Below are 19019 nucleotides of genomic sequence, written 5' to 3'. Positions count from 1 at the left end.
AATAGGTTAGAAAACTGTCTCTGGCAATTTCGGTACCAATGGAGTAAATTGTGGAATTTTAACATCTTTTTCAGAAAAGCATCTAATTTCACGATAGGATGTTTAAGTGATGGAAAACTCACCTCTTCTCCTACTGAACTGATCCACTGGTTAACAACCTTCAGCTAAAATACAAAGTTCATGCAAAAATTGTATGTACTACATACACCAAAATCTAGGAGACATATATGAGTATAACTTATAAAAAAATACTTGAAGATGGAACTGGCAGAATAATTTATTTGGTTTGTTGGTTTTGTCAATAAAGGTTTTAATGGTCTTTGTATCTTGATTTATTAAACAAAGGAAAATATTGAAGGAATTTATGTTAGAAAGGGTTATTTGGCAAAGAATACAATAGCTATCACGCTTATTCTCAAGGAACTGAATATGAAAATTTGGGTGGTTTCTGCATGCTGAACTTACTGAAATCTACCACAAATGCTTCCTAATAGAATTAATTCAGCAACAAGAATAAGCAACATATCTGTATTAATGGCACTGTCAAAGGTGAAAGGTCAAGTATTTCCTTTTCCAGTCACCATCATGACATAATTATAAAAAGATGCATATGGAGTTTCTGGGAGGAAGAAGATACAAATTCTTTACAGTTGTGTTTTTCTGGTCCCTCCTTCTTGCTGCTGTGCATTATACCTGCATAACGTATTTTATTTTAATATTTAGTTTCACGTGATTGTCAGAGTTTCACCTATCTGGTCAAAAATCTGAATACTCCCTCTCTTATTCAGAAAACCCTGATAACAAAAGGTATTAAAAATGAGTAAACAATGGTGGATTGACAGCCAGGAATTTAAGACAACAGACAGTAATGCAGTGTTTGTATTTTCAGTGGCCAACTACAGTTTAATAACAAAAGTTCCTGAGCCACAGGACAGTTACTGTGTTAAAAGCCTAGACAGAAGAAATGACAACTGGGGATTTTAGAATTACCTAAATTACAGTATTTCTCTTACTTGATAGCTAAACGTTAAAGGAAGCAGATAGGGGAATAGATCACGCAGCTGGTTCTCCAAAGGTAAACTAAGGTCATTGACTAAAAAGCTGCAGAAGCAAAAGTTGTGATTGTAGCAAGTGTCCTAATTTAGTATATAATATAGCCACAGAAGACGGTTTTGTTTTTAAAAAGTACACAGTTCGAACATGACTGGATCTTTCAGTGTATGGGAAATTACAGAGAAGGTCCAAGCACCAAATATTTTTCCTTGTCTAGACAGCTCACTCAAAGGACTCCTGTTTTATAGCCGGAAAGGGCATTTGTTTCTTTAATCCCCCTGTAAAGCACAAGGCTTGTAATCGGTGATTCTCTTGCTATATGGAGACAAAGCAAAGGGAAAACTAAGCATGAAACTGATACATCCTATGTCTACACAGTGACTAAAGCAGTTCTCTGTAATTACGACCTGTTTTAGAATCTATGACTCAGTGCTGCCTGCTTTAATCAAAACTCCTTTGATCTAACATCATCAGGATCTAAAGAAAGGCAAAACACATGTGCGCTCAAGCGCTCTCCTATTCAGCTCAACACCATGTTCCTGTTTTCTGCCAACCTGAACACGATGAAGGCATGCTTAACCTCAGGCGGGACAGTTGAATCTCACTGAAAGCTACTTCCACGGCAAAGTGTCTGGAAGAGGAACTGTTTCCTACGACACTTCTCGACAGTGCTTAGGAGAACAGAGCTGTGATTCTGAGACTTCCAGGGCTGCCCGTAACACCCATACATAAAAATCACTGTCATGAGAGAATTAGAAAAATTAATATTTGAATGAAGACTTTGGCCATCTAGAGGCAATAATGCTGGATGGTCATTCCAACATTGTGATGATGCGGGTAAGAAAGAGATTCTTGTTTTTCCCTTTGTGTTCATACTTCTCTAGCCAGCATCCAGATAAGACATAGTTGATGCCCTAAACCACCTCTATCAGCCAAGGTGAGAAGGCTGGTGAAGTCTGTGGTTATTCCTTGTGAAACAAGGAGGTAGCTCACAGGGGCACACTCTGCCGACGCATACTCGAATCCATGTTTGGCAGAATCCTGGGCTTTCTCACTTCAGTATTTAACCAGAGATTTGATGAAGCTGTCTACTGCATAAAATTTAATCCATGTAATAGATAATACTGTGCCCCAAAAGAAGTCCTAGATTTACGATACCCTCTTCCTAAAGCTGCCTTGTCTTCCCTACATGGGCAGAATTACGGTTGTGATGTGCAGTAAGAGCAAACATCTACTCTCTTAAAATGCCTTTGGTGGCAGAGGCAACAGTTGACAGCTCTGCTCTTTGTTTCCCTGATTTTCAGATTTCTTAGGTATGCAGTCATCTTAAATGATGGACAATCAAGCATCTTTGCATACAGATTTATAAATTATTCTTTGATCACAGAACGATGTGTGGATGCTCTGTGCATCAGGAGCAACAGGGTACAAGACGGTAAGTGAGGGTAAAGGAAGGAGGAGAGAGAGCTCTGGTGGGACGTGTCAGTTTTTTTGGTGTGCCTGTTGATGGCAGGCAGTGAAGCTCCGGGCTTGGAGCAGAGAAGGAAAAGCAAGGAAGCCACTGAGAGACACAGGTGACTGGACACGGAGCCGGAAGAGGCACTTGGGGTAGGGTACCGACTTAAGCATCAGAGAAACTCTAACTTGAGTTTTTGCCAGCAGCTGACTCGCAGCCAGCTGGGTAAAACACTGTGTTTACAGGATCCCCAGAGAGCCTGCAGGGAGCTAGGGAGCACTCTGAGAGCCCCCTGTTCTGAGAGCCTGGCACAGCCAAACTGCTGAGCTGGGGGCCAGCCGGCAGTGGAATGTCACCCTGTACAACAAAAGTTTGTCTACACATTGGAAGACGACACAGGCTCCACAGCTGTTCAATTTACTTTGGCCAATGGCCATAAAAACTCCATACCAGCACTGAACCACATGGGGTTCTTAAATGTTTTATGTTGTTGTTGTTTCTGACTTTTCAAAAAAACGAGTCAAACGCGTACAAAAACAGTCTGGGGATATGGAAAGTCTGCTCCCCAGGTACAGAGAGACGTCTGAATCCAGCAAAATTTCCTCAGGTTCTTTCTCTGATGATATAAACAGTTATTCTCAGTCACTTAACTAGAACTAAATTCACAGAGGCACCTACTATAATGAACAGTAGCTCCTGCGTCTGGAAGCTGCATCCTTTCTCAGCACCTGGAATGTCACACGTTCCTTTTGCTTCTGATCCTTTTGTTTCGTCTTGCCTTTTTGCATGAAGCTGACACCACTACAAATATTAACGCTGACACCATCAGTGCTCCCTTTGAATGAGTTTTTTCAACTCTAGAATTGTTTTATTAAAATGACAGAATGGAGAAACTAATCATGGTAGAAAAAGAGTGCTGCTGCTTCAGAAGACTAGAAGTACCCTTGCTTCGCCAAGCTATTAAAATACTTTTCCAAGCACTGAATATAAAGTCTGATCTGTATTCCATACACACCACCAATTACTTGTGAAGCACGCTCAACTGGTTTTGTACTTGTTGTTTTATTCTTCATTAAAAAGTTCCAAAACTACTCACAATTCTGGAAATAAGATCTTGTGACTTCATCCTCTTCTGTTTAGTAAAAGTTTGGCTTTTTTGTTCTAATGGAGAATAACTTTGTACTACTTCATCATATGTGACAGTAACCCGTCTCTGGGAACTGTGCTACTGTATTAACTGTCAGAGATCCAGAGGGGTCATTGTTTCTGATATAACCCCTAAAATTAGATGCCACCAACTTTTTTTTTTTCCCCCAAGTTGTCTTTCTATTCAGTTCTGCCTTTTTTTATTTCTGAGAGTTTGTTTTCACATGGTTAATAAGTGTTCTAACTTTGGTTTGGAATAAAGTGTTTGATTTCTATTAAGAGCAGGCTGCATTCTTCTCTGACCACTTTTTTTTTTAGCTATGCTCAACAGTGAGGCAAAACACCTGCCACTACTTTTCTTGCAGAGAAATCAAAGATATTTAACCATATCCTTCCTAAGCACCGGGTGAAATGTATACACGCTGCCAAGAGAGTCCACGAACATGCTTTGGAATTATCCCCATTACTTGAAATCACAAAATACTGCCTTGTCCATCAATCACTGGAGTTATTCAGATTTGCTCTCTCTAGCATATTGACCAGGCTCTTGTCTCAGCAGTAAGAGAATGTTTCTTTCAACTTATGCCCCGATTACAAAATAAATGTTTAGAGAGGAAAAAGCACCAAAAATACTGAAGGATTTAAGTTAATAATAATTAAAACACAAATAGTGTGTTTGATGTCATGCTATATCTGAACATACAGCACTTACTCCCTCACATCAGTGTTTCTTGCCGATAGTGTATTTCATTTCATTAGGTACCATATTACTAACTATATGGCAGGTCATATGCCAGCTCACATCAGAACGCTGTAATGCTGTTTTTCCTCTGGAAAAAGTAGAGGGACTAAATGCAACAGTCAGACAGAAGTTGCAACACATCTCCCCCACTGAACGGAGAACCTTTTCACTATCCCCAAGTGAACTACAGGAAGAGCTGGCCCATGAAAATCAATCGCACAGGGATTTACTGGCCTGTACTCCGGGATAGAGAACAGCTTGCTTCTGTCTTGGATGCTTGAGACCCACTACCTGAAGGTTTTAACACCGAGCTATCATCTGCTCAGCGCTTCTCCTACGCATGCACCCTGCCAAACTACTACCATATAATTTTTTTCCCTTCTGAACTTTTCCCACAAGGCTTCTTGTCTTGAACAGTCCTCTCATCCACAAGAACAGCCGTTCTTCATCCAGTTAGGGGAATTTTTTTTCTGTCAGCATCACTGACTATGCAAAGCCACTTAACTTCTTGGTATCACAGAGCTCAAGGCTCCTGTTTTAAATTCAGTGCAGGAGAGCAGCACCACTAGCAAGTGATGCGTACCACATTAGTAACAGGATATATTTTCATGCTATAACCAAATAAAAACCCTAGTTACACCTAAATTCTAGGCTGCTGGTTGATGTTTCTCACCAGTGTTATTACTGGAGCAGCTTTTAGAACCTTACCTGAAAAATACCTGTGTAAGTATACCTGCATACACTTATGAAGAATAAGGGGGCTTTCGCACTGTAAAGATCTAATTACTGCTATTTACTCCATTTCTGACATTTCAGAATGCCTGAGGTTCCATCACAGATCGCATTTTACTACAATTTCTCACTGGAGTTACTTCTGTTGTACAGATGCTTCATCTGCGTCTTTAAAAAAAAACAAAACAAACTCTCGACAAGCAAGGTTCTGTTGTCTTACCCACAGCAATGAGAATGTTCGGGTAGCTCAAGCTTGCTGCTAATGCACTTAAGAAGCTTTAAATTAAATAATCCTAAATATTTATGGTGGGAAGGTCTTACACACTGAAACTTATCAGAAGCCAAACTCACTTTACATGAATTTTATATATGTTTACTCCCCCCACCCTTGCCAGAAAACAGAAATAATTTCCCATCTATGAATAGATTTTCATGTTATTACAGATGTCCACTGGTTTCATGTATCTCAACATACAAATATCATTCCCTCCTTTGCCATTGTTTGTCATAGTTAGGTCAGTACTCCTTTTTCACTGATTTCTTTTGGTCAGAAACTATAATGCAACGTTAAGATAGCAAAATTATTAAAAATCAAGACATGTAAAACACAGCTTGTAACAAACATTAACTCCATTATTGTTGCCGATTTTGTACATTTCCTATTATACTATTTATGATTCAAAAGGCAACACGGCACCCTGTGCATTTATGGGGAAAAAAAAGAGCAAAGGGCCCTTAGGTGGCCCATTGCTGAGTTAACAGTGGTTTATCTAATTGGGTTTTAGACCCAAAACGACTACTTTTCTCACCCAACCAATAACAGCAAATCCATGGGAATGTGTTACTGTGACTTGTCTCACCTTCGCATGTTCGGCCATCTGCAGACACAGAAAAGCCCCGCTCACATATGCACTGGTAGGAACCACCTGTGTTTAGACACTCCCCGTGAGGTGAACAGAGGTCAGATCTCTCACATTCATTGATATCTGAAAACACAGAGACGTTAACAGCTTTGCAAATCATCATACCCTTAATACTAAGCCTGCGTTTAATTAGTCTTAAAAGCAGCTTTTATTTCCACCAGCTATGTAAATAGCAACGTAAATGGGGCTCATTTTCCAGAGTAACCAAATCTTCTGGGATCATTCTTAAACTCTGTATAGGCATCAGTGTGTTCTGCTGCATCATACTCTCACTGCATTACTCTCTGCAATGAGGATGAGCAGATGAGAGTGATTTGTGAGATATCAGTATAAGTTCCACACTAGCCAACATTTCTTCTGCGTTAGGGGAATTCTCAGACAGCTCCATCTCACTGCTTTTTGATTGCTGCATGCTGGTCAACTTGTGCATCTGGCTCCATGTGTTACCAGCAGGTCTGGAGTTGCATCTTTCCCAGTAGGCTGATTTCATACATTTTAAAGCCAAATGTTCTTTTTTGCTGATGGATAATGGGAATGGTCCCAAAAAGTTGCTATATAAGAATCTGTCATCATTGCTTTTTTTTTTTGGTGAAACTTAGAAAGCGTTTTTCAAACACTGCTTTTCAAACTTGTGAATCTGAAAAACAAGCATTTCTTTCTGATTGACGTCTCATTTTAAGTTCTGATGGCAGTTTTTGTTGTTAAGGACTGCATTAATTCATTAAGGAGGTACCACTTTCACATGAATTACCATTCACATTGTAATTGCACTTTTGTATTTTGCTTTTCAAAAATCTATTAAGAAGTTTTCAGTACCATGCTGAGATCAAACACAAATTTACAAACAAAACTTACACAAAATGTGGCTCACTCATCCATCATCGCAGATACTAGAATTTCTTATTCTCAACTGTGTCTTCTGTTGCTCAGATTTTGGCCGTTCTTACAGCCATACAAAATGCATCAAATTAGACAGTAATGTTGATAGACTAGAGAAATTATGATTCCAATATCATATCAAGACTGATGACACAGAATTTTCTTTTGATACAGACTGCTTTTGTCCTGTGTGTAAATCTTCTAGGCCAGTGCCCTAAAGTCACGGTACATATGCGGAAAGAACAGAGGCAGCTCGAGGAAGGGTAGTATCTGCATGAGGTGCACAGGGAAAAGTCAGCGCGCTGCGCTTCACACAACACCTACGTGTATAAAGTTTTCCCTGAATTCACAGTACATGCAGACCAATGACATACTTCCTGAAGCTCTCTGAAAGTCGGGTGAAGTGGAGATCAGCAATGATGCAGACAGTACGGTACCTTCTCAGGACTCACACTGTTCTCAAGGCTAAGCTGTCAGTTCCTTAAAAGTGCCAGAAAAAATACTGGAAACCAAACCAGCTGATTACGCAAGGTAGAATGATGTATTAAAAGACAGGAAAACAAAATTAACAGTGTTATGGAAATAGAGTATAATTCATCTGAAAGAGCAAACTGCACACTTTCTAATCTTTTGGACTCTTTTCAACTTTGCTCCTTACCAAAACGCATGTTCCTAATTTCTAGTCTAGTCCAGATTCAGCTTGCAGACATCGCATTCTGTGATAGAGTTGCCAGTTTAATTCAATGGCTCTCTACTTTCAATTACGGTTTCCTTTGAAGGTAATAAGGCTATGATCAAGTCACCTCTCATTTTTTTTTTCTTCAAAAAACCAAACAGTTTAAAAGCATTCAATCCTTCTTCCCCCAGGCCATCAGCTTTTTTGGGTTCATCTCTGACTCCTCAGCTAATCAGCATCCATTTTGAATTGTGGGCACCAGGACATCAGTGTACAACAATGTGGCAAGAGCAGTTGTACCAGTGCAAAATAGAGGTAAACAGACCTTGCTTACTCTGGCTGGATATTCTGATTTTTCAGTTTTCAGGGGAGTGCATTAGTCCTACTGGCCACAGGGTTGCACTGGAAGCTCCTGTTCAGCTGACTATCTCTGACCCCTAAATCCTTCTCAGTGACTGTGTCCCAGAAGGAAGCCCACTATCCTACAAGCGTGACTGAGATTCCTTCTTCAGTATAGAACTGGGTATATTGAAATGCATACTGTTTGCCCATATACTGTATACCATGTGATCAGATCACTCTGCACTCGTGGTCTATTATCTGGATCTTTTATCATGCCCCTAATCTCTCCAGGTAAATTCTCTCAAAAATTTTATGTGGTTTTTTGTTATTACAGAACTCCGATAGAACTAACTTTCAGTCATTTAAAAATGTTTCAGTTTAGCTGCTGCTTAAAATATTTTGAAGACGCTGTTGAAATGTAAAGAAGTCACCATTTACGATGCCATTTATTAGCCAAATATGGCTAGTTTTGTCCAGTACAAACTATAGGACAAGAAAATATACTGAAGATTTCCACCTTTGACAAATAAAAATACTACTGTTGCATCCTGTAACAGGTTAGGAACAAGTAGTCAACATAGTAAAAAAGTCTAACCATACTTAATTCTGCTAGCCAAAGACTGCACTTTATGTTCTTTCGCTGTGTCTAGTTCTTTGCTATTCTAACTTGTCAGTATTCATTGTATCAACTCCTCCTTTCTGCCATTTGTTTTGATACTGATCTGGCTATTTCTCGAGCAGTTTCTGTCCCCTCTACAGCAAGTTGTTATTTTTCAGTGTTGGTGGTCCTCTTTCTCAAGTGTGGAGCTCTTACCTGAAATTATTTCCAATTTTCATTCATATTTTTCTGTTAAAAATACTGTCTATACTGTCAGTCCCTTAGTTGGCTCACAAGTGCTTTCAGTTTTGTTATATTTATCCATTTAAAATATGAAGCCTATATACTACTACTTTACATACTGGAGTGAAGAGAATAGAGTGGTGTCAAAGCTGTCATTGATTTATAGCTTGTGATCAATTCTCTTTTATCTGCTAAAGGAAGGTCTAATACCACACTTCTGTATGTTGAATGCAACATTTTCTGAATTAGAAAGCAGTCACATAGGATACTCAGAACTTTTACAGGGAATTTACTGTTGGTTGCAGAAGATCTTCAACACAGATCAGCTGCAATACAGTCTCTCAGCTCAAGACTGAACCGTGCACAGGAGAGCAGTCAAAGCAAAGTCCAGTCTCCTGGTCCTCCAGTCATGTAGAGCACGAACACACTATCACTTTCCAGCTCTAATACCATGGTTCTTGACTCACAAAAATGGATGGCAAAAGGGAGTCGTGAGGCATGCCTGGGTGTTCAGTCACCTTGGAGCTGGGATCGTTCAGAACTAAAACCTGGGAAGTATTTTTCTGGGTTTGGCAATGCTGACTCAGCCTCAGATAACACATTCACTTCCTCCCTGCCCATCCTCCACAAAGCACTGCAAGTGTTTTAGAGGTGAGAGGTTTATCTAATGTGACTTGATGCTAACTATACTGCTCTTTCTGTTACAGCACTGATGCACAAACGTAGAAGGTTTTGTCAAAATAAATGTTCCCAGGATTTGGGAAAATGCAGCACTGTATCTCTGTTCATTCTAATATAGATTTTCTTTCAAGTTACGAAGGCTGAGATTTCAGTCTCTTGAAATAATTTATCAGCATATACTTACAGAGAGCAATATAAAATGAGAAGAGTAAGAAGGTACTATAAATGATAAATAAAATTACTCTGCCGTAGCATAATCTGTGACTATCACAAGTTATGCTTACAAGCTTGCACATTTATAATGATCCAGGTATTTTTTATAGCTGTTTCATACCTTGACATCCCCTATTCGCTATCTGCTGGAAACCATCTGGACAAGTGCATTTATAAGACCCGTCAGTATTCATGCAGTTTCCTCCAAGGCAAATATCACTGTCTTGAAGGCATTCATCAACATCTGAAATAAAAATGTAATTGAATTATTAGATGATGTAAATACTGATGAAATTTTTAATAGTGATACTTTGATACTAGTGTAGCAACTTGAAGCTACAATGCCCTTTAATAGCTGTGTGCGTGTGTGGAAATCAAGTTTACTACACTTTAGGATGTCCTTTTAATTTCCCTTTTATCATATCATCAAACTTCTTGTATTTCTACAGAGCTTTAAAATCTCAGTTTGTATGTCACTTATTTCTAGCAAATATGCCAAACAAGTGCCATCTGCATCTCTCATGAAAGCTATCATAACAGATCTTTATACCACTCTCTACCCTACTATAATGGTGACTTGGTGTTACAGTAATGCAGTCAAAAAGAAATCCAAGCAGCTGTACATACTAAATGCCTAATAATGCAAATTTTTAGTTTGCAGTAGGCATCTTTGGACATGTTCAGACCACGGCGCAGAGACCCCTGAGCCATAAGTGACCCGACTCAGACATCGCCCGGAGTGTGGGCAAGCCCCAGCACGGCTGGCACGTCACACCCGACAAGACGTGCCTGCGGAGACTACTCACGAAACTAGTCCGTGGACGGAAGGCTTGTAGGACAGGGACCGCACCATGTGTACTGCTGTGTGATGCAACACAGCCGTTTTGCGAGCTTAGCAGCTTGGTGACGAAGCCAAATAGCTGCTTTTGCACAGCGCTGCACCCCAGCCAGAAATCCAGCCCCAGAGTCCGGGCACGCAGGGTCTAGCTCCCTGTACACCGCCTTCCCGGCATCAAGCCTCAGGCCGGTCGGCTCTGCCCTAGCGTCTTGATATCCATGGGAAAAACGTGCTGACTGACACAAGGCAGGGCAAGTTTCAGGACACAAACTAGATACAGAGTAATCACATTTCAAGAACAGGACACTGGCATTGTCTCTGCCTAAAGTCTTTCCTTCCCATCGCCTTTCAAAGGGCTGAAAGGCAGCCCAAAGGAGGAAACAGAGCACAGCTACTGTGGGTACAGGATTAACACAGCATGTGCCTACATTCCAGTGATATTATACAGTTTTGTTTCACTACTGCTAAAGATCACAAGGTATTTGATGACTGTGCCTCTAAGATTTGAAAACAAACAGAAAATGACTCAAATAAAAGAAGCATCTCATAAGCAACTTTCCCCCGCCTCCACAGTGCCCTACCTCGTAATTCACTGAATCTACTGCTCTGATAATGCAGATAATTTCCTTTGAAAAACAGTTATCAAAGACTTTTTCCACTGCCTTTGATTATTCTGATTTCTTAAGCATGGATTTTAGCTGATTAGAATTGTAACTTTCTCCTGCATTGCAGGAATGAATAACAATTGTAATTAAAAAAGAGGACATGACCTCATTTCTATACTTATCTCTGGAAAGCCCGCACTATATCAAACTGCAACTATCTTTGGGATTTAATCTATCTGATAAAAACGAGAAATAAGGATAGCTTTCTTATATAAATTAATGTTATTGCAGATAAAACTGCACTTAATGTTGACAAAGTTGTGACCTGTTGATAACCGCATGTTTTATAATCATTTTCAACTGAGAAATAAATTGTGGTTTATTTAAAACAGCAATTAATTTTGACTAGGAGCATGAGAAAAAAATTAATGACTCCCTTGCGCTGAGTTAATGCCAAGTCTCACAACAAGAAGGCGTCTTCTGCCAAATTCAGTCAAAATGCATTGTTTTCCATACAGGATGCAAACCTCCCTTTCTCTGATGCAACTCTTCACAGGTACTGTGGTTGCTGCACAAGAACCTCCAGAAAAATCAGAGATGGTAACTCATGCTTGAAGGGTTCAGTGCTTTTTACCGCTCTTTACACGTGCATGTCTAGAGCATTTTGGTTAGCAAAATCTCTGAAGGCTCCTAGGACAACACTGGAGCCTCCTACGCTTCAGACAGACTCTTTTCCAGTAACCCGAGTTCTTTGAGATGTACAGTCTATATCTAAGCCCAGCTGGTGCACATTCACGCTTCCTGTCAGTTTGTCTCAACTGACAATACTTTTTACCCACAGGTGCCCTCACACTTTGTGTTCCCTCATATTCACAGCAGGAAGTCTCAATGTCACTTCATCTCAAGAACAGGAGATGCTGAATGGGTAAGGCAGAAATAAAATAAACATGCATGTGGTCATGCATCTCAAAGAACTCTGGCTACTAGGAAGTAACCTCTTTCTCTACCTTTAAGTGTAAGGTTGGGCATATGGCCCACCTCTGAATGGTCATGTATTTCCAGGCTAGTAATTTCCAAGAAGGTAACAGTAAGTCTCTACAGGTACTGCAGAAGGGAGAAGTTATGCAGTCTTGGATAACAGGGTATACAGGCATTTACAATGGGAATGGACATGTGGATTATTGCTCTTGGACAGAACTGAAGGTGTGAAGACCTCAGTCCAGGAGGACTTCTCATTTTCTTAACAGTTCAGTGCAAGGATTGATACAGGCCACATATACTGCATGTAGACATGTATACACCAATGTATAGAACAATTATTTGCAAATTACTTTTATTCTTAAACAAGGGGAATACTGCGCAAAGACTTCCAGACAAAAACTTTAGTCAGAGAGTTGCAAAATGGTTGCACTTGATGATCTTAAAGGTCTTTTCCAATCTTAATGATTCTGTGATTCTGTGAAAAAGTACAGCTGAAAATGAGCACAGCATAATTCTGCCAAATTCTGCAGAAGTGTATTTTTGCACAAGAGTATAATGATCAGACCAGTAAACTGCTTCTTGAGCTGCTACATTTTTAAGAAAACTTCTGAAGTAGAAGAAATCCTTATTGAATAAACAACCACATTTCTTACAAGTGATTTGCCAATCATATTGGCTTTATAGCCTGATACATTTTTGGGTATCTTCTGATGTGACAAATGTCCATCCCTGAGTCTTCGAGATGTTTGGAATCTCATCTGCTGAAGCCTTCTCAGAGCAGGTTAGATGAATACCTGTCAGGAACGACACCATATGGTCTGTTCTGCCTTTGGGAGGCAGGATGGACCAGTGATCCCTTTCATCACATTTTTCTTTGATTCTTGAGACAGTATCTCTACATCTGTTGCAACTTGTGAAGTTCTTGAAGCCAGGTGAGAGCAAAATTCTTTGACATATGTTTCTAGTGCCTTGCATCATCAGCTCACATTTCCTGAAGCTGATGCAAGTGATGCTGATACTCACCGGGAAGTCTGAGAAGATCTTCTATGACCAGATTCTCCAGACAGGTCAGTACCAAAGAGTATCAGTGTTCTGAGGAGATTTTTTAAGATATTACTTGTTGGTGGGAACTTCAAGAGGTGCTGTCACTCATTTGTCTTGAGAAGACAGAATTTGGATGGCTCAGGGGAAACTGCTCTTCTGCCTGGATCTCTTGAAGAGGAGGATTTGTGACCTATTGCTGTGGGTGAGAAGGTGAGAACTACCTCCTAGAGTGCTGTGTGGAGGATAAGCTACCAGCAGAACACTATTAGGTAGAACAGCAGTAAGATACCATGTGTCTTCCATGGTATCAGCAGCTACAGAAAGCACACCAGAGACTGGGAAGTTTTTATGTGATAATACCACATGTACAGTGAGACCTTGACTGAGAGTTTTTTCCCTGCCCAGGGTGAGATAAGGAAGCAACTGAGGTACAATATTTTCTGGAGCTCACTAGTAAGTGATCTCACATCCTCAAGGTCACCATGAGCAGTGCAGCAGATGTACCATATCAGGTGGTATAGGCAACAATGGAGAAGAGAAAGCAGCTTTGAAATAATTCATTAGAAAAAAAACTGTTTGCCAGTTGCTGGATAATTAAATCGTTCTACTTGAGAGGTAACAGAATGTTCCTGTTTTCTGTAACACAGTGTTTCTCCCTACATTTACTGTACATCTTTCACCTCTTATTTTTGTTTTTATAAGCTCAGTATGTAGACTGCCTTCTGAGACAGTGAAAGCTGTGAGCTCCAGCAGAGCCCCCTGGAGCTCATCTTATACTACGTATTTTCTCCTGCCAGTGCACATGTGGGATTGTGGTGGCTGGCTACAGGCTCCCAAAACAAGCTGGAGAAGTTTTAACTTAGCAGGCCCCCATGTGAACAGTGTATGCTGGCAGAAGCTTTTGTAATACAGAACCTCTGTGTCAGAATTTGTGCAACAAGGTTTGGAAAGGCTTAATTGCTTTTGGTAACAATGTCAACTGCTCTTCCGATCGTACTGTTGGAAACATATGTGTTGATTTCTTTATGTGGAAAGATGAGAGGGAATATTTCTAAGAATCCATTAAATATGTGGCTGTGTAGGTGGGGACTATTGAATGGTTGACAGTAAAGTATTGAGAAAGAAAAAGGAGCAACATACCCTTCTGCCCCATTCCCAAAAGAGTTCAGGCCTATAACTGAGATACTCAAGATCTTATTGAAAAAATTGAATCAGTAGCTTAAGTCCACAAGCTTACCTTCACACTGATCTCCAGTAGATGATAATGTGTAGCCTTGGTTACAAATACATCTGAAAGATCCTTCTGTGTTCCTGCAGCGTCCATTCGTACAGAGCGATCGGTGCTGGCATTCGTCTATATCTGTAGCAGAAGAGACAGTGAAAACATAACACACCTCAAAATACCAATTACTAATCAATTGGTGCACTAACCAATTCTGAACAAAACAGCAAAGCAGAGTGTCAATATCCAGTACTGCTTCTCTTGGTCTTAATTTATTAACAAATGCAAACAGCCAATATAATGCCTAAAAATACATGAAATTGCAGATTGGATGTTTTCCTTGAGGTGACTGCATCCAGCATTCTCTGCTGTAGTGTCAATATATCCCTCAATGCACAAACAGGTACACACAGACACACAAATACACACACATGTTGCTTGAGAGCTGCTTTTGTTTCTTTTATATCTGGCAAAGGTAACAAGCCAGCAGCTCCAGTGAGTCAGCAAAAGCCACAAAATACTTTCCAGCAGGATCACCACCTTTTAATAGGGTGTGGTTTTCAGATGCACACTGAGAGGCTGTTCCCCTATTAAGTTGTACCTTAAGGCTCCTTTAAATACTTGCCTTATAACAGTATTAATCCTCTAAGTATGGGGAAATGTCTCTTTGCTTCCATAACCACTTGCTAGTCCCTCAGCGCTTCAGTTCTCATAAACTGGGGTCAGCCTGGGTTAACAGTGAACTTGAACATCAAACTTAAATTTTCCTATGAAAAGCTCAAAATGTAAGGGAGTGGCACTTTGAATTCAGAACATAGCACATGTCTTGTACGAGTTAGGAAACCTGTTCTCCCTCCTTTTTTTATAAAATACTTGTTAAGGAACAGTAATTAAATTGATATGGTAGGTTCTGAGTCACTTCTAGGATTTAGGCATGGCTGAATCTTTCTGAAAACATACTCAAAGCAGCAGAAAGTTACTCAATGAGGTTTTTCACGTCTGTGTTATGGCTACGTAGTCTGACCTCTTGAGTAATGTTCCCTTGCGATTGCAGAAGTCTTGAATTTAAGGATCACTGAAATCTGTGGGGCTGCATGAAGCATCTGGGCATGTGTACAGGTCTTTACTTTAGAAGGGTGCACTTTAAGAAGAACAGTCTGTACATGCCAGCTCAGCTTGGCAAGGGCCCTTTTCCATGAAAGGCTCAGAGGAAGCAGTCAAATTTTGTCTACATACTTTCCCCAAGACCAGTCTGCTGTGCGTCCTGGACAGCACATTTAACTCACTCAAGACACTTAACTTACACTGATGTTTTGTTTCAAATTTCCTGACAAATTTACACGAATGATCATTTAGTTTTACTGTATTATTTTTAGCACTCAGAAGTCTGAAAGCGTTTGGTGCTATATACAGACACTTAGCAAAGGGTAGGGGGAAGGGAAAAGAAAAAACAACATCTGACAAGAAACGTTCAGGTTTCTGCATGCTTCCACAGCTTAGAGACATTCTTGCAGATTTTCACCTTTGGGGAGAGGTTTGAAGAAGCCCCCTCTCCCTTAGGATAGGGATATTCATACCTCCTGTACACACTCTAGGTTCTCCCTCAGACTACTCTGCTCTGACTTCAGACCTAATTTTGTTCCACTGGAGCAGTCCTGGTGGGAATTTTGGATGTGGGAGAAATTTTGAACCCGACACTCTGGAGGTACAGGTACTGTTCTTAGAAATACGACACCAAACTCTCTCGCTACTAAATGTACTACTTGAAATGCAGTAACACCAATGCATCAGCTCAGTGTTAACTGACACTGCTGGGCTCCAACAGGGTGCAGCCTGGGTTTTTTGATTCCACTCACCCACACGGAAGAAAAAAGGTAGAAAGAAAAGCAATTAAGGCAGTGAAAGCCACTGTCCCCAAACCTTCAAAATGACAAATACCAAGGATTTTGCAGAAATTCAAATTTAGCAATATAAATATTGTTACACATTCTTGATTGGCTTTATAACAAATGTCAAAATCTACAATGTGACCATGGAAGCCATAAAATGGAAATACATATTCTTACATTTTTGGTTATTTAGCCTCAGTGTCGTACATTTATTGCTCCTGCATTTAAAGGCAAACTACTAAATGAAAAATATTATCTAAAAGGTAAGTGCAACCTTATGAATTTTAATCATACTCTTTCCTACCTTCACACTGATCCTCTGATGCAGAGAGTTTGAAACCTTGGCCACAAATACATCTGAAAGACCCCTCCATATTTTCACAATGTCCATTTGTGCAGAGATTGCCATACTGACATTCATCTATATCTGTGAATACAAAGAAATCATAAGTGTATAATTAACTTGAGTACAACCATCTTTCAGTTGAGCTTGGGAAATTATTCAAACTCTGCCATAAGCATGGTTAGATTCAGTTTTCCTGTATATTTTGACCTTGACAATTCTGCAGCAATTCTGATTTTAAAAAAGGATTTGAACTTGAGCTGGCTTGTACTCAAAACACTCAACTATACTCAGAGCCCACATGACTAAAACAATCCTTTCATCCCAGCACTCAAGATCTGCAGTTTAAGGCTAACAAAGCTTTTCCTTCCTTTTCTTTTTCTAGATAGTGGTTGCAGTATGAACTAAATGTGTCCACATCATCCTTACCCGAACAAGATTATTTTGCCCATAATTTTCCCACAGTAGCTTAAACCAGTGCAACTTCAGTACAAAGAAGAGGTCAGTAAGTGCTGGCACATTCATTCTTGCATCACAAATTCGCTCCTAGGGTATGTACCTGTGACAAAAGCACTAGCAGCTGCCCATACCTTGTAACCATTATCACCAATCCTCCTGTTATTGCAAGAACAGTCCAGAACAGCAGACACAGCTCATACTGGCAAGTCTGTGTTAGAAGTTGTTCTCTCTGAAACCATTTTTAAAACACGTTCTCTGGTCAGAATCCCACAACCTGCTGCCTCTGCTTGTTTACCTGGAGCTTACCTACAGGGGCGAGGGAACAGGCAGGTTCTCTCAGAAGCTAGGAAAGACCTCAACCACATTTTCTGCTGTTGAGTTTTTGCTGTTTTTTAAAGCTAGGTCAATTAATGTACAGGATTTAGAGGAGTTCTCCAGTGCATAACTAAAGACTATACAAAACACATGTACTTGTGAGACCTTCATAGATGACATTTTACAAATGGACTTAAAGGAGGTAGGTTCTAAAGGACTTGACTGACACCTGAGGAATTTCAAGGGGATTTCTGCACTTCATGCAGGTCCCTTTGTAAGGCTACTTTATATGGGCAACACAGTACTCCATTTAACTATGCCTTTATAACAGAAGTTTTAGAAGCAACATCTCTCTTCCGGCTCACACACCATCCTTTATTTACAGGAGGACTTGAAAGAAACATTTTTAAAATAAACTATCCCATAGACACCTACTTTCATCATTCTCTGAATGAAGGGTATTAACTAGATGGGCCACTCTCATTAGCCAACATAAAAATTGCTATGTTACTACTTAAGAATAATTTTTAAGAATTCCTTCTGAATGCAATTTGTATAAATCAACAAAAAACTCCAAACATATAAATAAATAACATCTTTCATTATAAACCCAGCCAGAATTAATTCAGTATTCTAAAATAATCAACATTGTCTTTTCCTAGGAGTGGTTTTTCCTTAAAAAAATAAAAGGTTAATTTTCAAATTTTATTTGTTTATTTTCAGGATGTAGTTAACAGCAAGCAGGTGTCCCTGTTTGTATGGAAAAAGCTGTATTTCTTAGCTTCACTGATGCAGAAAAAGAATTACACCTTACTTGCTTTTATGTGCCCGAAATCGTATTACTCACAATTATCCTGTCTTTTGCCACCACAAAGCACACAAAATCTGTCAACATAAGAGTAAAACTAATGATTATTTGAGGCACTTGAGCTATTTAGGCAGCTGTAGCACAGGGAGAGCTGGAAAAAGATTAGAAGTCTTTAAATCATCATCATAGCTCTTATTACTTATTGTGAATATCTACAGTAATTATTTTCCTCATATGTATTTATCATTCTCGGCTCTTTACAAGCTCCTGTACAATTTGCCTTTGACAAAGCCCATCTCTCCCCAGACACAAATAAAATCACCATTATTATCCATGTTTCAAATGACCCATGATTCTTGTTTCCCCACATGAGCCTCTAACTCTGTAGGTAAGACGCCCTGTTGCAGCCTGGCCACGAACACGAAGCGGAATCCTCCCAAGAGATGACAGCACAGGTCCACAGGTGCTCTGCCACGGCAGTTCAGTAGGTGATACTACTTACACACCGCTGCAAGGCTAATTTCTCAGATCCCCTTCCAAAATGTGCTTGCTCAACAAAACACAACCTTTGCTCTGCATACATTGAATGTATGTGATCAGTGCTCAAAGAATTTCTTAAAACACAGAGAACCTAATTCAGCAGTCAGGCACGTGAATTTCCAACTGTGAATAACAAATCTGCTTCTTAAGGATTCATTTTCATCTACTTATCTCCAACCTACTTGAAAACAAAGCTTGCAATATTATTTCTGATATTTGGATGGGACTTGAAGATCCAGAGACTTTCCAATAAAGCCAGCAGAAAAGCCAGGAACAGAACCTAAATCTTCT

The 19019-nt window shown here is 39.8% G+C and overlaps 1 protein-coding gene across 1 annotated transcript in view; it reads right to left on the bottom strand.

The window, feature by feature from the left end:
- LTBP1 (latent transforming growth factor beta binding protein 1) overlaps positions 1 to 19019 on the bottom strand; it is a gene marked incomplete at both ends in the record, with an annotated part of 200233 nt that overhangs the window by 36767 nt on the left and 144447 nt on the right. Inside the window, 4 exons of the mRNA XM_081997791.1 lie at positions 5990 to 6115; positions 9806 to 9928; positions 14390 to 14512; positions 16568 to 16690. Of these exons, the coding sequence (XP_081853917.1) occupies positions 5990 to 6115; positions 9806 to 9928; positions 14390 to 14512; positions 16568 to 16690 (495 nt within the window). The remainder of the gene's footprint in view (positions 1 to 5989; positions 6116 to 9805; positions 9929 to 14389; positions 14513 to 16567; positions 16691 to 19019) is intronic.

This window comes from Phaethon aethereus (genome assembly GCF_964289735.1).
Source record: "Phaethon aethereus genome assembly, chromosome: 3".
NCBI classification, from domain to species: domain Eukaryota; kingdom Metazoa; phylum Chordata; class Aves; order Phaethontiformes; family Phaethontidae; genus Phaethon; species Phaethon aethereus.
This window is presented reverse-complemented; position numbering and strand designations above follow the sequence as displayed.